This window comes from Stegastes partitus, unplaced genomic scaffold, assembly GCF_000690725.1.
Source record: "Stegastes partitus isolate 25-593 unplaced genomic scaffold, Stegastes_partitus-1.0.2 Scaffold1729, whole genome shotgun sequence".
Classification (NCBI taxonomy): domain Eukaryota; kingdom Metazoa; phylum Chordata; class Actinopteri; family Pomacentridae; genus Stegastes; species Stegastes partitus.
Genome location: NW_007579460.1, coordinates 113,062 through 133,498, shown reverse-complemented (window position 1 = coordinate 133,498; position 20,437 = coordinate 113,062). Strand labels below are relative to the sequence as shown.

The following is a 20,437-nucleotide window of genomic DNA, read 5'->3' as shown; positions in this document are numbered from 1 at the left end:
CTTTATAAGGTAAAAGCATGCCAGTGTGTATTTTCAGCTTCTTGAAGTGGCCAACAAAAATAATTAATGCAGCTTTAAAAACATTTCAAAGTACACATTCAAAAAGCTGCTACTGAAAAGCATTTTAATCAGAAGTTTATTGCTCAGAAGCCAAAATGGATGTGTTGTATTTTGTTACTTATTGTTTTATTGCCTGCAGCAGCTGGATAGTTGATTAGAATTGCTGCGATTTTATTGCTTGAGCCAACAGGTGCTACCTAACTAAATGTGGTGCCAGTTGGTAGCTCAGAGCCCAGAAACACGAGACACCACTGTCATGAAAAGCAACATTATGAAAGTATTGTTTCAAAAGTTTGACATATCAATATAAAACTATCTGTTATAAAATGAAAATGAACTTCTGTCTTGATCAAGAAAAAAAGAATGATGACATTGTGTAATAGTACCAGGAGTTTTGATAAAATCTACATTGAAAAAATAGTGTAAAATCATTTATATATCTGGTTATTTCTTTTATTTATTACATGCTAATGTCAAAAATAAACTCCAGGCCACTGCCGCAGTCACCTCTTTGTGTCGGGGCTGTTATTATGTCCTGGCTTGGTGGCACCAGACCTTCACCTGCAGCTTTTATCACTGCTGCCTGACGGTGTTGATGTTTGTGTGTCTGGAAGGTGACCTGCTACTTACTCAGCTGACTGCTCTCTGTTTAGCTGTCCTTATCACTGATCCATATTGCATGCTTTCTCCCTCCACACTCAGGTGTATGTGTTTGGGCTGAACTGCAGTAACTGCCTGGGAACAGGAGACAGCCAGAGCACAATAGTACCCAAGAAGCTGGACTTCCTCAGTGGCAGGAAGGTGGTCAGCCTGAGCTACGGCAGCGGACCCCACATCCTGCTGGCCACAGAGGGTTAGCTTCACAAAAACATGTAATCCTCCTCTTCACAGTTGGATTCAAAAGTGCAGCAGATTGACTAATCTCTGTGTGTTTCAGATGGAGAGCTGTTTGCCTGGGGCCATAACGGCTACAGCCAACTGGGAAATGGGACAACCAACCAAGGAGTGGCTCCGGTGCTGGTGTCTGCCAACCTGCTCAATAAGAAGATCACAGAGGTGGCCTGTGGCTCGCACCACTCCATGGCTCTGACTGACTCAGGAGAAGTGAGTGTCTAGGGATAAAAAAAGATTGCTTTTACAACAAATCTCTGCATCGATGCACATGTAAAACCTCTTTAAATACACAGGTGACTCAGCTTTGGTTACAGGCAATGCTTACAGGCATACAGACCCTTACAGGACCCTAAGTCCAATCACAGCCGTGGCTGATCCCTCCCTGAGCTGAAAACCTAGAAAACTAAGCTCAACCATAAGGAATCTATTGTGCTTCACACTGCTTCACACGCAGTCAGCTTTAGTTATGGGCACAGCAAGCCTGGCTTTGCCGCCTTGCATCCAGCCTTTATGCCAAGATAGCCAGAAAATAAATCTATTTTTCATATTGTCAAACTTCTCCTTTAAGCTGCAGTGTATTGGTATGATTTTGAGTACAGCTGATCCACAGTAAATACAGATAAAGCACATTAAAATCATCACTCAAAAGCTACACGACAGCCAGCAACCTATTTACCTCTTCGCATTAAGAAGCTTGAACGCTGTGCACATGGAGGAATGCTTGTTGCGATTTAGCCTCCACTAAAGGGTCGTAAAAGCTGGAATTTGGAGCAGAGGGTACAAGTGAGGATGAGTAATGTTCTGTGTGGCACGATGAGAACAGTCTGTTTTTAGAGTAATAGAGGAGACGGGGTGATATTTAACTCTCTTTAAAAAACTGTCCCGCTTTCAACAGAGCTTTCTTTCTATCATTTGAACGCACCGTCTCACTTCTCGCCTTCTTGTCTGCCAGGTGTACGCATGGGGCTACAACAACTGTGGTCAGGTGGGCTCGGGCTCCACAGCGAACCAGCCCACACCCCGCAGAGTGTCCAGCTGCCTGCAGAACAAGGTGGCCGTCAGCATCGTCTGCGGTCAGACCTCATCGTTAGCAGTCGTGGATAACGGAGAGGTCAGTGTTTCACTTGTACTTGGAGCTATAAATATATGAAAAGCTATGCTGCTCTGAGTGCAACAACTCTCGTGCGTCTCTTTGTGCAGGTGTACGGTTGGGGTTATAATGGGAACGGACAACTGGGACTTGGAAATAACGGGAACCAGCTCACTCCCTGTCGACTTGCAGGTCTGCAGGGTTTATGTGTGCAACAGGTGAGTCTCGATACACATGCGCACATAAACCCTACACAGAACTCCATTGAGAATCTGTCTGTTTTTAGGCTTGCTTCAGTGTCACAGTAATCAGTGACAGTGTCTCTATGTCCATGATTTCCTGCAGACAGCAGCCACTCACTGAAAATTCTGCTGCTTTAATGTGACGGTTTGGAAAAAATGTGAGCCAATTCAAGCTAAAATCTGAGCTCAGAGATCAGCAGAACCTTCCTGCAGATTCAATTTATGCATATGAGGCTGCAGATGGGATTTAAACTACTTGAGTAAAAACAGAAACTCAGTTTATATTAGTAATAATATGAACTGAACAGGTAGCATCACAGTGACTACACCTGCCCTGCATACAGAAGTCCAGTCAGATTCAGTGGAATTCTGCACACATGGTTCCTGACACCCTATACATGACTCTAATGTATGACACATATTTTTTAAGATAAATGTAGTCCAAAATAAAAAACCTTACAAGGAGAAAATCTAATATGTACACACTAACTCACATCAACCTATGTCAAACCAGATTTTTTTTTTCTAGCTTTAAGAAACGGCACGAAAGGATTTAATATGTAATTTAAGTTTTGAACTGTTCAATTTTTTTCAAAGGCAAAAGTAATTTTCTTGTCACTACATGTGTCGGTATTTCTCACAAATTCCACCATGCAAGTCTTCAAATAGGAAAAAATACCTTTTATAGAACAGGAGACTAATAGATTTGCTGGGACAAAGACCTCTGGAGAAGAACAGCTGGAAATATTAGATCCAAAAAAAAGAATAGCAGATGATAGTGTTACTTTGAAGTTTAATTATACATCGAAGCTTACATTTGCATTTTCTGCAAGTCATCCTTTACTCAATAAAAATAGCTGAATTAACTTTTGCTTAAACAATGACTGCTGAGGCAGGGTTTGCTTTTAGGTTTAATTATTCAAATTGCTAACACAGACCCTTTTAAGTTGCAGGACCGCAAAGTGTGACAAGATCTTGCACTTTTTAGTTTACTTTTCAATTTGTCAGACTTCAGCAAAATCACGTTTTCAAATTTCACTGCTTCTATGTAATTAGCAACAGATATAGTTTAAAAGTACCCAAAGCTAAATGTGATGCTGTGTGTTGTCTTACAAGTAGCCATGAAATTTTCAGTTTACAGTATAAATACAGCAATTTTTCACATTTAAGAAGCTGTAACCAGCACATTTATAGGGCTCAAGTAGTCAGAATGGTCATTTTATGCAGTCAGACTAATCCATTTGGACTTGACTTGTTTGGCATGTTAAATGGTGGGTCTCACATCCAACGTTTTTGTTTTTTTTCCCTCTCTAGATTGTCTCAGGCTATGCCCACTCCTTGGCACTGACCGACGAGGGGTTGCTTTACGCTTGGGGTGCCAACACATATGGACAACTGGGCACCGGGAACAAGAGCAACCAGCTGAGCCCAGTTCAGATCATGACTGAGAAAGAGAGGTGAGATGAACCATCACCACACACACACACACACAGAGTAAAATCCTCCCATCACTGCACTACCACTGACTGACTTCTCTTCTCTGACTTCTTTCACAGAATCGTAGAGATCGCTGCCTGTCACTCCACACATACATCAGCTGCTAAGACCCAGAGTGGTCAGGTGTACATGTGGGGTCAGTGCAGGGGTCAGTCCTTGGTCCTGCCTCACCTGACACACTTTACCTGCACCGACGATGTCTTTGCATGCTTTGCCACGCCCTCGGTGATGTGGAGGCTCCTTTCCATGGGTAAAAAAGGGGCTCATTTGCCCAAATAAAGCAAGATATTGTTACTTTTTAGAGATACTGACTTTGCCGATACCAAAACATGCACATATTTTTTCCAGCCAAATTGCAGAGAACATCATATCTCTCCTGCATATTATTATCGCTACTCTTATGATGGCTGACCAGCAGGTGCAGACATAAGATGGAATTCTTTTTAAATGTACACGGTAATAAGGCAAGATAAGAAAACTACTCACATCTAAACTTGCCATATTTATTTTTATGTAATATTTTCAAACTAAACTGTAAATTTTAGCCTGAGAGACATTATCTGCCTGTCAGTGTCATTTTAGGTCAATATTCTTTTATAGCCTTTATTGGCAGATACTAGATATTAATATCATTGTGCATTTCTGTTATCTAGTAATTAGAATTAGGTTTGATTTTGGTTCCATAAAACACGTAACATGCTTCTGTTGCTGATAATCACTTACCAAACAGTTTTTTTGGGTTGATATTTATTTAGGTTTTAATTAATCTTTGTTCGGTATGAAAAATCAGCATACATGGACTTTGGACAGGTAATTCATTACAGCCATTTTTGGTTTGTTTACTTTAATCACATGGTAACACAGCTGTGATTTTCCAGTGTTACATTTTTCCTGAACCAAGGACCAGTTTTCAAAACAGTTTTTGTATTTATGTCTGCATTACAAGATGGAACATTATATTAAAACTAAAGTTGGCTAAAGGGTTATGTTAGGTGGATATGTAAATTCATTCACTTTTTTTTTTTTGCACAATGTAAATAATGTGCAGGTCGCAAAGTCAGGACTCTGGAGTCACAATAATTTAATATTTCCATAACCTGGGTCACAAAACAGTTCTAACAAAGAGGCAATAAGAAGCACTGGAAAAAATACTTACATTTTTAAAAAATCAAAGTTTGTTAAATGATTAATATTACCTATGATGGCTAGTCTCACTTAGCAAGTCTCTGCAGCTTTATGTTTGTATACTAAAAATAAAAGGTATAGCCCTTGGTGCCAAAGAAACAGAATTTCAGTCTAGAAACCTGTGGTACTTTATGTATGATTAAAAATGTATAGTATTGTAGTATAAAACCTACAGTGGAAGCGATGTTGTGCAGATGTGTCTGTGCAGGCCTTGGATTTATAAAGACAATAGTAGAAAAAGAAGAGTCTCTTTTAGATAGTTTTGTTGAAATTCAGAGGAATTTTCTTGAATTCGACTCGTCATAAATCTTGCTTACCATCCTTTTTTTAGTTGATCTTTTGAATTGTCATCGTAGGAAGAGCAGAAGTGCCGCTAATGCACGATGACAGCGGTTCTGTTCGGTTTAAGTGACCGTTAGCCAGTGTACATATTACACAGAAAGAGATGAAACCAAAGCAGTTTAATTGATTAAATTAGACCGTTGCTCTTCCTATTGTGACATATCAAAATGTCTGCTGTGAAAAAGGTTATTGGAACAGTATTATTTTCCTAATACGGTGTGTTGAATTGCTTACCAGTAGACAAGTAGCTCAGTTAGACTTAAGGGTGCACTAGATTTGCATTTAATTGGATTAATTAAAGGCCACTGTTTCAATAGATTGGGATCCATAATTACTCCCACCATATTACAGGGTAGTTGTCAGAAACTTTTAAAGCACATAAGAAACCAGTGATGCTTCCTGCCTAAGTTGCAGAAAGACGTGTGGTTAAAGCCACTGCTGCGGTTTTTCTTTCCCTTAACTTGATTTGTGTGTATGTGTGCCGGTTTCCTTCCTCTAGAGCACGATGACTTCTTGACCGTGGCTCAGTCTCTGAAGAAGGAGTTTGACAACCCAGAGACAGCTGACCTTAAGTTCTGCGTTGATGGCAAATATATCTATGTCCACAAAGCAGTTCTCAAAATCAGGTCAGGATTTCACCTCTCAGCTGTTAGTTTGACTGATACTACAAAGCAGAAATTCATAAAAAGACCATATATAATCAGCATTTGCAAAAGCCGTATCTATTGTGTGTCTATTGCCGTGCAGGTGTGAACACTTCAGATCAATGTTTCAGTCCCACTGGAATGAAGACATGAAGGAGGTGATTGAAATAGACCAGTTCTCCTACCCCGTCTACCGCTCCTTCCTGGAGTTCCTCTACACTGACAATGTGGAGTTGCCTCCTGAAGATGCCATCGGTGATGCTCACACACACACACTCGGCAGCCTAATCTCTCCTGACAGCTGTGTGTGTCGTCGTTAAAGGCTCCCGCTTTCCGTACGCTTTCAGGGCTGCTGGATCTGGCGACGTCCTATTGTGAGAACCGCCTGAAACGTCTGTGTCAGCACATCATCAAGAGGGGGATCACAGTGGAAAACGCCTTCTCTCTGCTGTCTGCTGCTGTGCGCTACGATGCAGAGGTCAGTCTTTCACCAGCAGCCTACCGACTATCATCTGTTTGTATAATATAGAAAGATCTATTTATCTTGGAATTCACATCTAAAACAGCTTTTCTAGAGTAAAGTTCAAAATTAATTATTAAAGAAAACAAAGGAAAGTCACTCTCTTTCTGAGAATTAGAAGAGAAGACTGATTGCATTCAAGTTTGCATAGTCAATAGAAAGCTAGCATTTGGTTAGCTTAGCATCAGTGGTGGAGTAAGTATTCAGATCATTTATTAAAGTAAAACTACCAATACAGCCATGTAAAAATACTCAATTGCAAGTGAAAGTCTTGAAAAAAAGCTGTATTTCTGTAAAAATACACAAGTATGAGCAGCAAACTGTAGTAAAAAGTATAAAGTAGAAGTCCTGGTTTGGTCCCTCTGACTGATACGTCATTAGATTATTAATCCTGCAGCATCAGTGTGTAAGCAGCTGCACTTTATTTACACTTTTATATACAAGATAAATATGAGACATATGAGAGTGACCAAAAAACTAAATTCTCAAGTTCTTTAATTTTAGATTTTTTTGGGAGATTCTGGATCATTTAAACATTTATTGAAAGTAATCGATGTGAGAAGTTAAGAGGGAAGAATCACTATTTAGTGGAGCTGTTTACCACTCAGACATCTGAAATGTGACCCTGACTACACGCTGCTTTGATAAGAGTATTACAAGCCTAAAATTTGGAAACCACTGACTTAATCTTTAACAATACTGTCTTTTGTAATAGGTTGTCATATTATCCACTGTGTTAAATTGTCATCTTAGAAGGAATTTAAGCTGTCAAATAAATGTAGCCAAAAGTAAAATACTTTCCTTGAGCATAGTGGAGGATAAGCATACAGGAAAAAAACAGAATAAATTACAAGTGCATCAAATGTGCTTAGTTTCTCTCCACTGCTGCTTGGCCTAAAGACTGCAAACGGGTGGAAACGAGTAGCCCAACTATTCAAAATTGATCAACTAGTACCTTAAAAGCTGGCGAGCTAAAATGTTTTCTCTTGTTTCTTCCATCTGTACAAAAAAACAACACATAAAAGCAAGTAGTGGTTTTAAGAAGACTATTTCTTGGCTGGTCGTTCCAGACCTGCTTCCTGTCTTTATGCTAAGCTAAACTAACCAGCTACCAGCTTCTGAGGTCTCTGCAAGGGTGTATTTCAAGATATATTTGTTCCATTGAGTTATTCAAAATGTCTCGTTCCTTTTCCTGGAGAATATCTGACCCAAATGAACAACACTTTGATTATTTGTGTATTTTATTTGATGTTCAGGACCTGGAAGAGTTCTGCTTCAAGTTCTGCGTAAATCACCTGACGGAGGTGACCCAGACCACTGCTTTCTGGCAGATCGATGGCAATCTGCTCAAAGATTTCATATGTCGAGCCAGTCGCTGCGGAGCCTTTAAAAACTGACCTCAACCCGAGGTGATGATCGGAGCAGAGGATGCTGCGGGACCCCAGGAGTGATTTCTCCAAGTACGTCATCACCTCCAGTCGACTACGCTCGCTGACAGATGGTTACACAGTGGAGGTTGTTAGATGAGCACCATCACTGCTGAATCTGTTACTCGTCTCATTCCAGATGAGAATGTACATAAGCTGTACATAGGAAAATGATAAGCTGACAGGTAGCAGCATCGTTACATACAGTAGCTGTTTCCCACAGTGCCTGGCCTATTGATTTACACATATTGTGTAAAGTGGGAGCTTAAATGCATCGAGAAGCATGCTAGTGCTTGATCAAGTTATTTCTTTTTAACTTGAAAGTTTCCTGGCCTGATATCACTTTACGTTTTCTATTTTTTTCTGTTGAATCGACCAAGTTATTTCAAGGGGTTTGCACTTTTGTTTTGAATATCATCGTTTGGGATGTGCCATCTGGATTCATTGTTTTTAGGTTGAAGTATGAGACTTTTTGCACTTGTAGATGTCAGGATTGAAAAACTATTTGAGGTCTGAACACTGACATATTAATACTTCAGCATTCGAGGCTGGATTAAATCCATTCAGGTCAAATTCCAGTCAGCGTAAAGTGGTCCTAGTGGCCTCCACAGCTGCAATGGTAAGGTGTGAGGATGTAAGTTACAGAGTCAGGTTCAGTCTTAAATTCTAAATTTCACTCTGTTTGTTGATGCCACGGGTTGGTTTGTGTTATTATGGGCAGCTCCATAACATTAATCCATCTAATCATCTATTTTTACCACACAAATAATTCAGTTGGTAAGAACGAGCAGTTACAAATGTACAGAACCATAAGAAACTAAGGAGACTTCTGGTTTGTTTCAACCTGCCATAGTTCCTATTATTGTGGCTTTAGGTGTCAGATAACTTTTCTGTTACCTCTGCTGTAGAGATTCAGGGGAATGAGGAGTCACACAGAACAGCCATTTAGCATGAGCTCCCTGCAGCGTTCCAAAGAAAGACGACTTTTACATGAATCAATTTAAACATTTGTTTTTCACGTGCGACTGAAAGTAAACACAGGAATTGGTCATCTTGAAAGGCCAGTTTGCTAACTATGTAGAGCTTTTCTCATTGTATGGAGAGCTATGTAAATGCACATGTAAAAAAACAAAACAAAAAACAACAACTCATGTGTGCTGATAAATATAGCAGCGATTAGGTAGGTAGATCCCAAATACAGTTAGCAACATGGCTGTTCCATGCTGCTAATGTCTGTTTACCTTCGCTCAGACACAAAAACAAACATTTAAAATGATTCATATAGAGATGATGCTTTCTTTGGAAGGCTACGGGGAGCTCACAGTAATTTCCTTGCTCAACATTGTTCTCAAGCTGCTTTGTGCAACTCTTCAAAGCCCAATATTTGTGACAGTGTGGAACGTCCACACAGCAAAGTGCGCCAACTGTGCATGTGCCAGAAACACAAATGATGCTCGAAACAAGAGCTTGTTAGGGAGTGAGGCTGTGATTCTCCGTCATCCACACCTTAAAAATTCCACAATAAGAGCTGTAATTGAAGTCGCTGCTGGACTTTGGAGGTTGCTTTGATTTGTAGCTCTATGCTTTCCATTAATGGTGCCCAAATTCAGTGAGACGTTCAGAACTCTCCAGAAATCCCGTGTGATGTCCACCCACTGTGCTCCGCAAACCTCGGGAATAATCATTGACACAGTGCTGCAGTCCAATCTGTGACCAGCTGCCATGTTCTGTGAAAGTCAAAGCCAGCCTTACAGAAACAGCCACGAGATCCCTTGTGTTTTTCTTTGTTCAATATGAGGGGCAGTGTGACCATCTGCACAGCACACTGATGTGTGCCTGTTGCAGTGTCAACAGAACTGTGTGTGCATTTCATAGTCTGTATCAGTCAGTGTGTGAAGATGCAGAAACCAAGTACGCAGGGGTCCGTGTCATCTCCATTTCATCATCTCCTTAACTCCCTTAGAGTCTGTGTAGATGTGTGCAGCCCAGATTTTGTGTCCGGACACTGTAGGACAATATTAGTGCACATGCTTGGCAAAAGTGTGCATGTGTGGAAAATGTACAATTCTACAATTTCATGTAGCAGACGCTTTTATCCAAAGCGACGTATATCTGAGAGCAGATACAAGACAAGCAAGGATCTAGTCAGGAGAAAACAATCTGGGTACGTGCCATAGAACAAGTTCAAGTGTGATATGGCGTTGATCCCAATAGCAGGCTGTGTGGGAGGTAACAGGAATTTTTTTGTAGATGTAGTTACAAGGGAGTATTATACTCCTTTGCAGACAGACGGCTGTGGACGCTGCAGATGCATAGTTATTATACAACTTTCTAGTCTGCTTGCTGGACTCGGTTTCATATAAATTCAGACTGACATCTATGTATGTATCTAAGTATGAGCAGTACTCCTCTTGAGGACACAAATCTGGAGCTGACCATGGACGTCCACACAGTGGTTTGGACTTGGGCACATGACAAAATTGAATCACTTGGACACTCTCGGATCATGAATGCATAAAGTGTAACACTGGCCTAAAGACCACTCATGGTTTCCACATCCCCGTGCATTGAAAGCAGACAGTTGATGCACATGTGCTTCTATTCGTACTACAATAGGTACATGCATGTCTGCTACATAGAGCTGTTGCATTGCCCCTCAGACTGAAAACTAAAAGGAGCTCGAGCAGCTGCTTACAGACTGGACTGTGTCAGTGTGAGGCGTATGGACACAGCACGGGACTTTTGGAGAATTTAGAACTTGCCACTGTGTTTGAATACCATCAATGGAAAGGACGTACAAAGCTCCTCCAAAGTCCAGCAGCGACTACATCAATCACAGCTCTATGAGGGATGAATTTCAAAAGGTGTGGATGACAGAAAGTCTCCTTGCACAGTTTCCCCTCATGACAAACACTGGTTTTGAGCAGCAGTTGTTTTTCTAATACACGTGCGGCCGGTGTGCTAGCAGTGTGAACGCTAATTCTTTGGCTGCATCCAGACGTTCTCAGAGGAGTCTATAGGGACATTTGTAGATTTGAGCAGTCTGTGAATATCACAGTCCCTTGAATAGATGCAGAAAGCATAAATTGACCTTAAAGCCACATGAATGTGAAACTATTCCAAGTTGAAATAAACCGAAATTTTCCTTTTAAGATATGTGGCCTTGCAGAAGCTTAGGTTGTGTGGTCCTGGATTTTCTGTTTTTCATCTGCACGATATCTACTGTATGTTGAAAATGTCATTTTACAGTATTAGCATTTATTAAGTTGTTTAGAGACTTCTGCACTATTGCTGTGTGTATTTTAAATAGTATATTTAGTCATTTCTATGCAGGACATTCAAAATGAATAATTGTGTCTATTGATACTGAGTATTATGAAGTGCCAGTTAAAATCTGTGACCTCTGCAAGCAAATAAAATGACTTTGATCTGCTTGTTTTCTGTAAAAAAATAAAATAAAATAAATCAATTAAAAGTCCTTCGCATTTTCAAACATACTGCAATTACCCCAGAATGGAAAAGATGACAATTTTAATGTAACCATCACAGAAAGCATAATCACGTTTGACGGGTCAGTACCATAATGGCTGTTTCTTTGCATGAGTAAACCAGAAGGTAGAAAAAAAACATCTTTATCAAAAATACAGAATGGAAGGAAGACGTTTGGTTTCGTTATGCATCAAACGGCGTAAAAAATTCCAGCTGATTAGTAGTGATTTCTTTACTGTAGCTTACTTGGTTCTCATCATTTCAACACTGCTTGTCTTACGCATTCCACTCTTTCACAATACCATTTGTTAGAAATATTTCCCAAGATGCTCAAGGACGTTCTGATCTGATGACTGATATGATTTTCAGAGCTTTCTCATCTCTCTGTATTGTTAAATTAAATACTTTCAGAATGTAATCTACTGTATATTTCAGCAGCTCCAATATGAAAGCAAACTTGGTTTTACTCATATAGTTGGATACGAAACACATTCAACAAAGTTTGTCCCGTCCAGTCCTGTTACTGTCACAGCTTTTTAAGAATTATCAATAAAAATATAAATATACAGTTTTCATGAAATATAAAAAATAGGACCAACTTGAAATATAAAACTGCACTGGGACTCACAGATTTTAAAAAAACATAGTAAGTAAACTGTAAAATCAGATATCCACATTTTTTACTGTAGCTGCTTACAGACTCATTTCCTCAGTGCTGAGACGACATCTTTCATAGCTGCCTCTGCCTGCTGCAGTTCCACTAGTTTCCTTTGTAGCTCTGCAACCACAGGGAGATGACATTTAGAAATGAAACTTATATCAAAACAAACATCAGTGTCGTATTTTGTAGTCCTACCCCAGTTTACAGACCTAATATAAGGAAATAATATCTAAAAACAAGTTCAGTGTCTTTAAAAAAAACTGCACTATGAAGCAGCTACATCTGCATTTTTTTCCACTGCTGAAATGGTTTTCATTTTGCTGCATGATTACACACAAAAGCAGAGAACTCTAATTGTTACTGATGGTAGGGAAAGGCACTTTGCAGGGGCTGCATTTATATTTAGCCAGATTAAGGGGGGGAGAACACTAACTAAGCCTGCAGCAAATTAACCTCCATAACCACAACAGCATTTGTCACTGCAGTTTTTCAATTAAATGAGATATTTAGACAATAGATTAAAATGAGTCCCAGCTGCAGCTCATCTGATTTGCATGAAGTAGGAGCCAATGCTGGGCTGCGCAGATGCAAGAAAGAGTTCTGTGCTTGTTATTGCTGAAGGTAAAACACTGTTGAAACTAGACTATTGCACAACAGGAAGTTTGCATATGAGGAAAGACACAATGGGTATATTGGGTCAGTGGCTGAATTTAAACAAAGGCTAAAGAAAAACTATGAGGTTTTTTTGGTCATTTTCATACATAACTGTCACTTGACAATATAAGACCTTGCTTTGATCAGCGCCAGTCCTAATATCAAAAAGTAGCTGATGATATCCTTCTGCTCATGTTCATGGGTAGGCTGCTGCTGTCCTATTGGCGTATAGCAACCGTATGTCACTTGCGTCTGGCTGTAGTTGAATGCTACCACTTTTCATCAGCTTTTAATAATTCATTTGGATGTATGTGACTGTAAATATGAAATGCCAAGGTGGTGTACAACTTAGAAAAGCTTCATTACTCCAACTCACTGAATTGGCAATATACTGTATGTTAATGCCAGTGAAGCATTGTTCTAGAGTGTGTGACACGTGCCATCTCTACAGCGACACTCATTACTTTACCTCCCTGCTGCTTGGCCACGAGCTCTGTCAGTTTCCCAGAAACTGCCATCACTGACAGAGCAAGATCATAATCTGTGGAAACCAGGGACACAGTTTAGAACATAAATAAGATGAGACAGATATGTAACGTAGGAGTACGTCTTGTCTCTTACCTTCCTGGCTGGCCTGGTCTGACAAGATTCTGCTGGAGATTTCGTTCATGACATTATTGAAATCAGTAAAGATAGCCTGAGTGCACCTGGCTGCATTGCAGCTTTTCCAGAAGCTGGTGGCGTCGATGCCGTGCTGAGGGTTTGTGGTATGTGCTGTGGGAGAGCAAGAGGAGGAGGAGAGAAGGGACACACGCATGGTTTCAGGTGGAGCCGGGGTATCGGCCGAGCTGGTGCATGGAGGCGACCCAGTAACACTGGCAGGTCGATCCTGGTCAGGAGACGGAGCGGGGTCTGGGGAGCTCTGCTGCTCTGGGACGGAGGCTCCATTGGTAGGCTGACCAGGACTTTGGACTGGACAGCACTCTAAGAGTCGAGACAGTTCCATGTGTTTATCATCACAGCTTACTACGACATTTCAGAAACTAAATTGCTATTTATTTTTGGAGTCATGTGCAAATGTAATGCAACAGCACCTTAATTAAGGAATGACTGTTTCCTACAATACATTTAGTTCAGATTTGTCATTCATCAATGAAAATGTAGTGCAGCAGTAACCCTTCTCACTGCCTTGACCAGGAACACATTTGAGCACATTTCTCACATATATTTAAGCTAAATAATGTGGAAAGTTAAAAACAAGTGAAGTTTCACACAAGACTTTTTTCACTAGCTGCGTGGCTTTAGGGATGGCAGTCATGGTTGGTTGGCCGACTACTTTGGTCCAGACTACTACTATTTAATGGATTACCATGAAATCTTATACAGACATTTGTGGTTCCTAGAGGATTGAGCCTTGATTAAAACCTCATTTTTAAATATCTTTTGGTTGCAGGGGTTGTACTTCAGGGGTGCAAACAGGTGAGAAACTACATGGGAAGAGAAAAGCCTCCACAACTAGTTGGACTGCAGGAGCATTCTCATTTCTAGTTATTACACAGGTGTTTGCAGCTGCCTGAAACTGCCTAACTCTAACAGCCAGTTTGCAGTAAAACAACCTTACCTAAACCATATAAAAAAGAAGTAACTGTGTTATCTGACTACATTAACAAGAAGACAACCAAAAACAAGTCTGTGAGAAATCACAGTCACATTAGACCAGAGAACCCGTTTCCTTCATAGTTCAGTCTTTTATTTGCTATTTTGCAGTCAAGTCACAACTGAAACACCTTCGAACCGCTCTGTGTCATCTCAGTGTCACATTAAACACACCCTACACATGATCACAAGGAAAATGTGTGTGTTGTCTGTCACACAACCCAACATATGGTCAGCTGGCATTTCTCTACCAAGTCAACTTAGAGAAGCTGTGGGCTCCACAGCTGGCTTAAGTCAGCTACATTGAACAACACATCATTTTCATTCTTTAAGTAGCAATATTGATTATTGACCACAAAATTTCTCCTTAAGTGTGCACAAACTTATTAGATGACCTTTTTCAATCTCAAAGCAGCAAATTTCTCTGAAAGCTAAGGTGCTCGACTCGTGCTTTCATTTTTCAAGTCAACAAGACGCTGCATGTTCCTTGCCCAGCAACGCCCTAACATTTGCATAATGGTGCCTTTTTTTCAGTCATATTGCTCACAGCCCTGAAACTCAAACATAGAACATAGTTTGAGGCCTGTGAAAAACTAAACAAACAGCAACTGACTGTTTAGCAGTTTGAGTTACCAATACTACAATAAGTCTACATGCTCAAGACTTTTGTAAGCATGGTCAAAACTCACAATAAGAAAAGTCTTACCTGCATGTGCTGTCTTGACTTCATCTACATTTGCCACAATATCTTTGGGTTGTGTAGCTGATACGGTCGGAGACGAGGGTTGAGGCTTTACCGATGGAAGTGGTGAAGACTCAAAGCGGATCTTCACAGGAAGCAGCAGACTCTGCGACTCAGCATCCTGAGAGGAAGCAAACACATCTCACAACGCTGCTCTGCTGAAAATACACTATATATGAAATTTTAAAAAGTCGATGGATTTTGCTATTAAATGTCCTCCTGAGGCAGATTGATTCATGTTCGTTTTAAGAGGGCATGGGTCAACATTGTGAGGAGCAGACAGAGACTAACTCTGCTTCAGGACTAAATGGGAATTTAAATGAAATGTGTAACAGAGTGTAACCAGAAGATTTTGAAGGAAGGACATGTTTGACAGTGTTGGTCCAATATCTAAGAACTCACAGTGTATAAGACTGGTTCATCTTCATCTTTATTTGTATCTCTGCTCTCATCCTCCGCTTGATTTCCTAAAAGAAGAACAGACATGTTTGCAAAACAAAACTGCGTGCTATGTGTTAGCGTCATACTCTTAACACACTGACTCTGCTGCAGCTACTTACCTGAAGTGGATCCAACGGTGCTCTCAGCATCATTTCTGTGAAGAGAGAACAAAAAATAAACGGTAGGTCACGATGCAATCCATCCAAAAGTCTTGCAAAAAAACATTTATTCTTTATCAGCTGGAGAAGAAATGATTAAATTCTGTGGTCAAGTTTTAATATGTAGTAACTATGTGCAACTTGTGCTGCGGCTTTTCTGGCTCTTTTTTAAAATTGTTGTCTTTGCCTTTACTGGCCTGTTTTTACTGTTCCTGTTTTTATTCTACCAGCCTTTATCAAAGAGTATAATCAGGTATGGGGGTAAAAACAGCATATTTTGGTAATCACGCTGCACAGTTAAAATGTGTGGTACAGACTGCTCCAGTCCCTCCAGTCAATCTGTGAACAGTCTGTTCTCAGACAAGCACATGAAATATTGTCTGACACATTTTATATCCTACTTGCTGAGTCTGAGCTCTTACCCTCAGGCAGAGGATCCAGATGTAAACTCAATTGTTAAAAAAAAAACAACCAAACAAACAAACAAAACTTAAATGTGCCTTCCCTGAATTAAAATTTGAAACAATGTTGATTAAGGTTGCCAATGGATTCATGGTGTCTCTTATCATTTTTTTTACTGCTGGTTATGTAACACAGGCAGTATGTGGATTGTAATGCAATATGAGTAATATATAGACAACAGATATGATTTGGGGTTATGATTTATAACTGAGACGGTTTTACATGAGCATCATTTGAGTCCAAGACAAATTCCCATTGGCGACAATAAATTATATCGAATGGTGATTCAAAAGCAAACTTTAAAGTTAGTTAATCATACCTGACAGGCTGAGTCACAGTTGACACACAAATGCGGAAACAAAACACAGGGGGAAAAAAAGAGGACATTAGCGTATACATCTTCGACTTCTAATGATGATGTTGCTGTGGAATAATCAAAGATTAGACCTACCTGGTGCTTTGGAGCACTGTTTGCACTTTCATCTAAATCAGACTCTAAAGGGGCGAATATATCCATTTCTATGTCAGTTTTATTGTCATCTGTAGGGGGAAAAAAACAAAAGGGAATCACATGAATCAGTACGTTACCAAAAGCATGCTTAACCGACATGGATTAGGTTTTCTATTGTTGCAAGAGGATCAACCTGAATCTGAAGAATCCTCCGTTATTATCCCATTCAAGGTTTCACATTTACGTTTAGAGGGGGTTTCCTCCTGCCTGTGACAAAGAGATAAGGCATCATAACAACTGTGACTGTTACGCTTTAAAAAAATGGGCAGCATAAAAAAAAGCAAAAAAGAAGTCAGTCTAGCCTTCTAGTATCACTACAGTCCCACAAAGCAACTACATTAAGAATAAACTTTTGCTTAAAGTTGCAGTAACAGCGTAAACCACAACATGGTTTTAAAGAAACTTAGATACAACATTTTATTTAACATTACTGCTACTAGTAAGAATATAAATGATTAGAAAACAGATGAAAATGATCTGCTGCAGCACCAAGGACTGTTAGGTTTGTTCTTCTGCTTTGTTTTACAGCAGTTGGTATTTTCTCATCTTTGAGTTAAAGTGAGCAAAGTTTATGATATTGAGGCTCTATGCTTAAGTGGTGATGGCACGATCAGCATGCATGGTGTTTCTTAAAGTGAATTAGTGATGAAGCGCCCTCATGCATGAATCATACATCAATAATAGCCCAGTTTAAACATCATGACGAAAATAGGAAATGCATGGCATACTGTCAATATTTTAGAGACCCCTGCTCTCAAATTATTTCCAAACCAGGCTGCAGTTCAGTGTGTAGAGAGGTTGGTGAAATGTCATGGTTTGAAGCTTAGATTTGGTCACATTTCACAATGGAACAGCAAGTCAAATATGATTATTACAAGAGCCATCAGAAAGTTGAAATCTGATGAGTCATTATGTGTTTAAAGGTTATTTTGGTGTTTTACTAAAAGACAACTTGCTGTTTAAACCTCCTGGGGGTTAGTTTGGAGTTCATAATGTTAGAAATTAAAAAAGAATGAGCTGGGTTGTTGATTTAAGTGGTGCTCCTAAGACTTTGTCCGGACCTCTGAATTCGAATAACATCTAAACTGTAATGATGGCTGTTTGCATGAGACTCAAGTGTAAGAAACAAAGAATTAAAAGAAGTTAGCGTACAAGAAGAGCTGAGTCCAGCGTGCAAATCATCTCACACTTACTTGTCACACTTAGTCAATGGTCTCTGAAAAGCAAAGGCAGAATGATTACAATCTAAAAAGATATTCAAAATCTTTATTTAATCCACTGAGAATAAAAGTACGTGTACCTTGGAAGAGCTGCGCGACACACTGCTGGATGAGTTGCTGTCACTGTTGTGCCCAGATGGACCAGCTACTGCAGAATCACCTACCAATAAGAAAAGCATTTAATCACTGAGAAAAGAACTACTTAAAACTGAACATGAGCAAGACTTACGGTTGATTTTCTTCTTGTATGATGGAGGAGCATGTTTGTCGCAATATCGCCTTAAAAAACACACATCCGGTTGTTACAATGTGATCATATACTGATGTTAAGAGCGATTAGAAACAGAACAAAAAGGGACTGTGAAATACTCACATAGTGATGCTATTAGATAGATTGTCCAAGCTGATCTTTCCTTCTATCTTCTCACAAGTTAGGCAATATACCTTATAAAAATAAAGCATTGTCAGTATAGTGGTGTTCCTTAAATTATATGAAATTAACATCTACTTCTAGATTAATTAATTTAGGAAATTAGGGGCTTAAAAAAAAATCAGTGTATGGTAAATAGTTTTATCAATCAAACCTTTGATGGTCCAGCTTTCGTCTCATCATTGGAGGTCCCATTCACAGAACTGTCGTTATCTGGTCATGAAAAAGAAAAAAATCAACATTTAACATCTCACTGAAAAAACACTGAAAACAAAAGGTTACAGGAACTCGTACTTACTTTTCAGCTTGTTATAGTGTTTTAAGCAGTACAGCCTGTTGCACAGAAACACAAAGTATGAGTTTATTCTCAACTCAATGCATTTTTCTAAACATGCACGCAAACAAGCACGCCGAACTGACCCATAGCACCCGATGTCTGGCTCCTCAATCGTCCGGGCTCCATCTTTAAGAGCACACGGGTAATGGTAGGACTTCTTGCAGCGTTTGACTTCACACCCAGCAGTGGCACCCTTCTTCTTACAAAAGTAGCAAGGCTAAAGCAAACACAAGGATTTGGCATGACTGTTTTTAGCACACAGTTGGTGGGATACGTCTGTTATGATCTGATAGCTTCAACAATCTTTACCAGTTTGTGGCCTCTTTTCACTTCATCTAACACATCGTCCACGGAGAAACCAAACAGGTCGTCAAACTCTGGCGAATTCCGGCAACAGATACCGGAAGAAAATAACTGAAAAACACAAACGGCACGAGTGAGGACAAAACAGACACCAACGCTAAATCAATGATGCACAAGTGTTAAACTGTATTAGACGATGTAAAATGAAGGGATTATTCTTGATTATTATGTCTAAATGAAGAAACCAAGAAAGAAAAGAGGATACCAGTTTATCAGCAGAAATCTGCATCGAATGCAAACATGAGCTTTATTTTACAGCAAGTGGGCAGATGTGCGTGACATCATTCAGATATGAAGAGGTCAAAAGTCCAGCAACACCAAGTAGTAAAAAGGAGAACTGCATCACGAGCTCAACGCTGTCAGATTGTGGCCTTAAGCAGCATCAACATACACTGATATTATTTTATAGAGTGAGAAAAAGAGAAGGAAAAATCCTCACGGACCCCTTCCACCCCGGTCGTCCCCTCTTTGACCTGCTACCCTCTGGACGGTGCTTCAGGTCTCTAAGTACCCAAATATCTCGACACCGGAACAGCTTCTTCCCTCATGAACAATCAGTAACTCATTAAAGACCTCTGTTGTCCTACCTCTGTGCATTACCATTACATGTGCAATTCTCCAGTTACATGGGCAATGTTGTAATTTAAACTTTTCTAATTTATTACTCTGGTTCAAGCAAGTTTATGTCTCTTTCACAGTACTTTTTATTTACATAGTACTTTTATACTTTTGTTCTACATGTAATATTTTATTGTATTTAGAATGTCTTAGATTTAGATTTCTATATTTATTGCCTGTCTTGTTATTGCTGTGTACCACAGTTTTATTCACCACGCCAATCTACTTGTGTGTGTGAGCTCACTTTGCAATAAAAGCTTTCTGTATTCTGTATACTTATTTTGTTTGTTTGTTTGTTTTTGGCAGGGACAGCGCACACTTAAAAGGAACTGCGTCAGAGTTAGCTAGCAGCTAATTTACATCTGTCGTCCCTCAGCAAGCATACAAAAAGAAACCACAGATCAACAGTTACACTACATAAAATAAGACAATAGGCTGAAGTCCATAAATGTCAGATAATAAACAGAACCAGCATAAATAATACATTCAATACAAGGCAGTTACTGGTGGTGACGCTTTGGTGGCAACTTTAGCTAAAGCTTTAAACACTGCATAGCTTTCTGAGTCTCTCATATTCACGAGTATGGGATTCCACTTTCCCACTGCTTTAACTGCAAAGCAGACTGACCAAAAGCTGTGTGTCATCCATATCAATAAAACCATCATTGATCGTCTTGTTGCAATGCATTATCCTGCTGGATACCTTGGAGTCCTGACATTTATGTGGATGTTACTTTGACACGTTCACCTGCCTAAACATTGCTGCAGCAGACTATAGACTGTGTAGCACTTTT

The 20,437-nt window shown here is 39.7% G+C and overlaps 2 protein-coding genes across 2 annotated transcripts in view; one reads left to right on the top strand and one right to left on the bottom strand.

Annotated features, from left to right (window-relative positions):
* Window positions 1-753: 753 nt before the first annotated feature.
* Window positions 754-9,024, top strand: LOC103372302 (RCC1 and BTB domain-containing protein 1-like; the record flags this gene model as incomplete). The annotated part of the gene is made up of 10 exons (XM_008301909.1): window positions 754-913; window positions 998-1,164; window positions 1,907-2,065; window positions 2,155-2,262; window positions 3,601-3,743; window positions 3,843-4,033; window positions 5,810-5,936; window positions 6,058-6,209; window positions 6,302-6,432; window positions 7,731-9,024. Coding segments are annotated over 10 exons (1,479 nt in total), but the record flags the coding sequence as incomplete, so codon positions are not given.
* Window positions 9,025-11,415: 2,391 nt separating this feature from the next.
* The window catches only part of phf11 (PHD finger protein 11), an 11,027-nt gene continuing 2,005 nt past the window's right edge, over window positions 11,416-20,437 (bottom strand). Inside the window, exons 2-18 of the mRNA XM_008301908.1 lie at window positions 18,972-19,076; window positions 18,746-18,879; window positions 18,624-18,658; window positions 18,480-18,538; window positions 18,269-18,339; window positions 18,125-18,174; window positions 17,976-18,055; window positions 17,869-17,891; window positions 16,809-16,882; window positions 16,616-16,704; window positions 16,484-16,491; window positions 15,664-15,698; window positions 15,506-15,570; window positions 15,068-15,224; window positions 13,327-13,689; window positions 13,175-13,246; window positions 11,416-12,168 (exon numbers count right to left, since the gene is read on the bottom strand). Of these exons, the coding sequence (XP_008300130.1) occupies window positions 12,092-12,168; window positions 13,175-13,246; window positions 13,327-13,689; window positions 15,068-15,224; window positions 15,506-15,570; window positions 15,664-15,698; window positions 16,484-16,491; window positions 16,616-16,704; window positions 16,809-16,882; window positions 17,869-17,891; window positions 17,976-18,055; window positions 18,125-18,174; window positions 18,269-18,339; window positions 18,480-18,538; window positions 18,624-18,658; window positions 18,746-18,879; window positions 18,972-19,076 (1,497 nt within the window). The 3' untranslated portion in view covers window positions 11,416-12,091. The remainder of the gene's footprint in view (window positions 12,169-13,174; window positions 13,247-13,326; window positions 13,690-15,067; window positions 15,225-15,505; window positions 15,571-15,663; window positions 15,699-16,483; window positions 16,492-16,615; window positions 16,705-16,808; window positions 16,883-17,868; window positions 17,892-17,975; window positions 18,056-18,124; window positions 18,175-18,268; window positions 18,340-18,479; window positions 18,539-18,623; window positions 18,659-18,745; window positions 18,880-18,971; window positions 19,077-20,437) is intronic.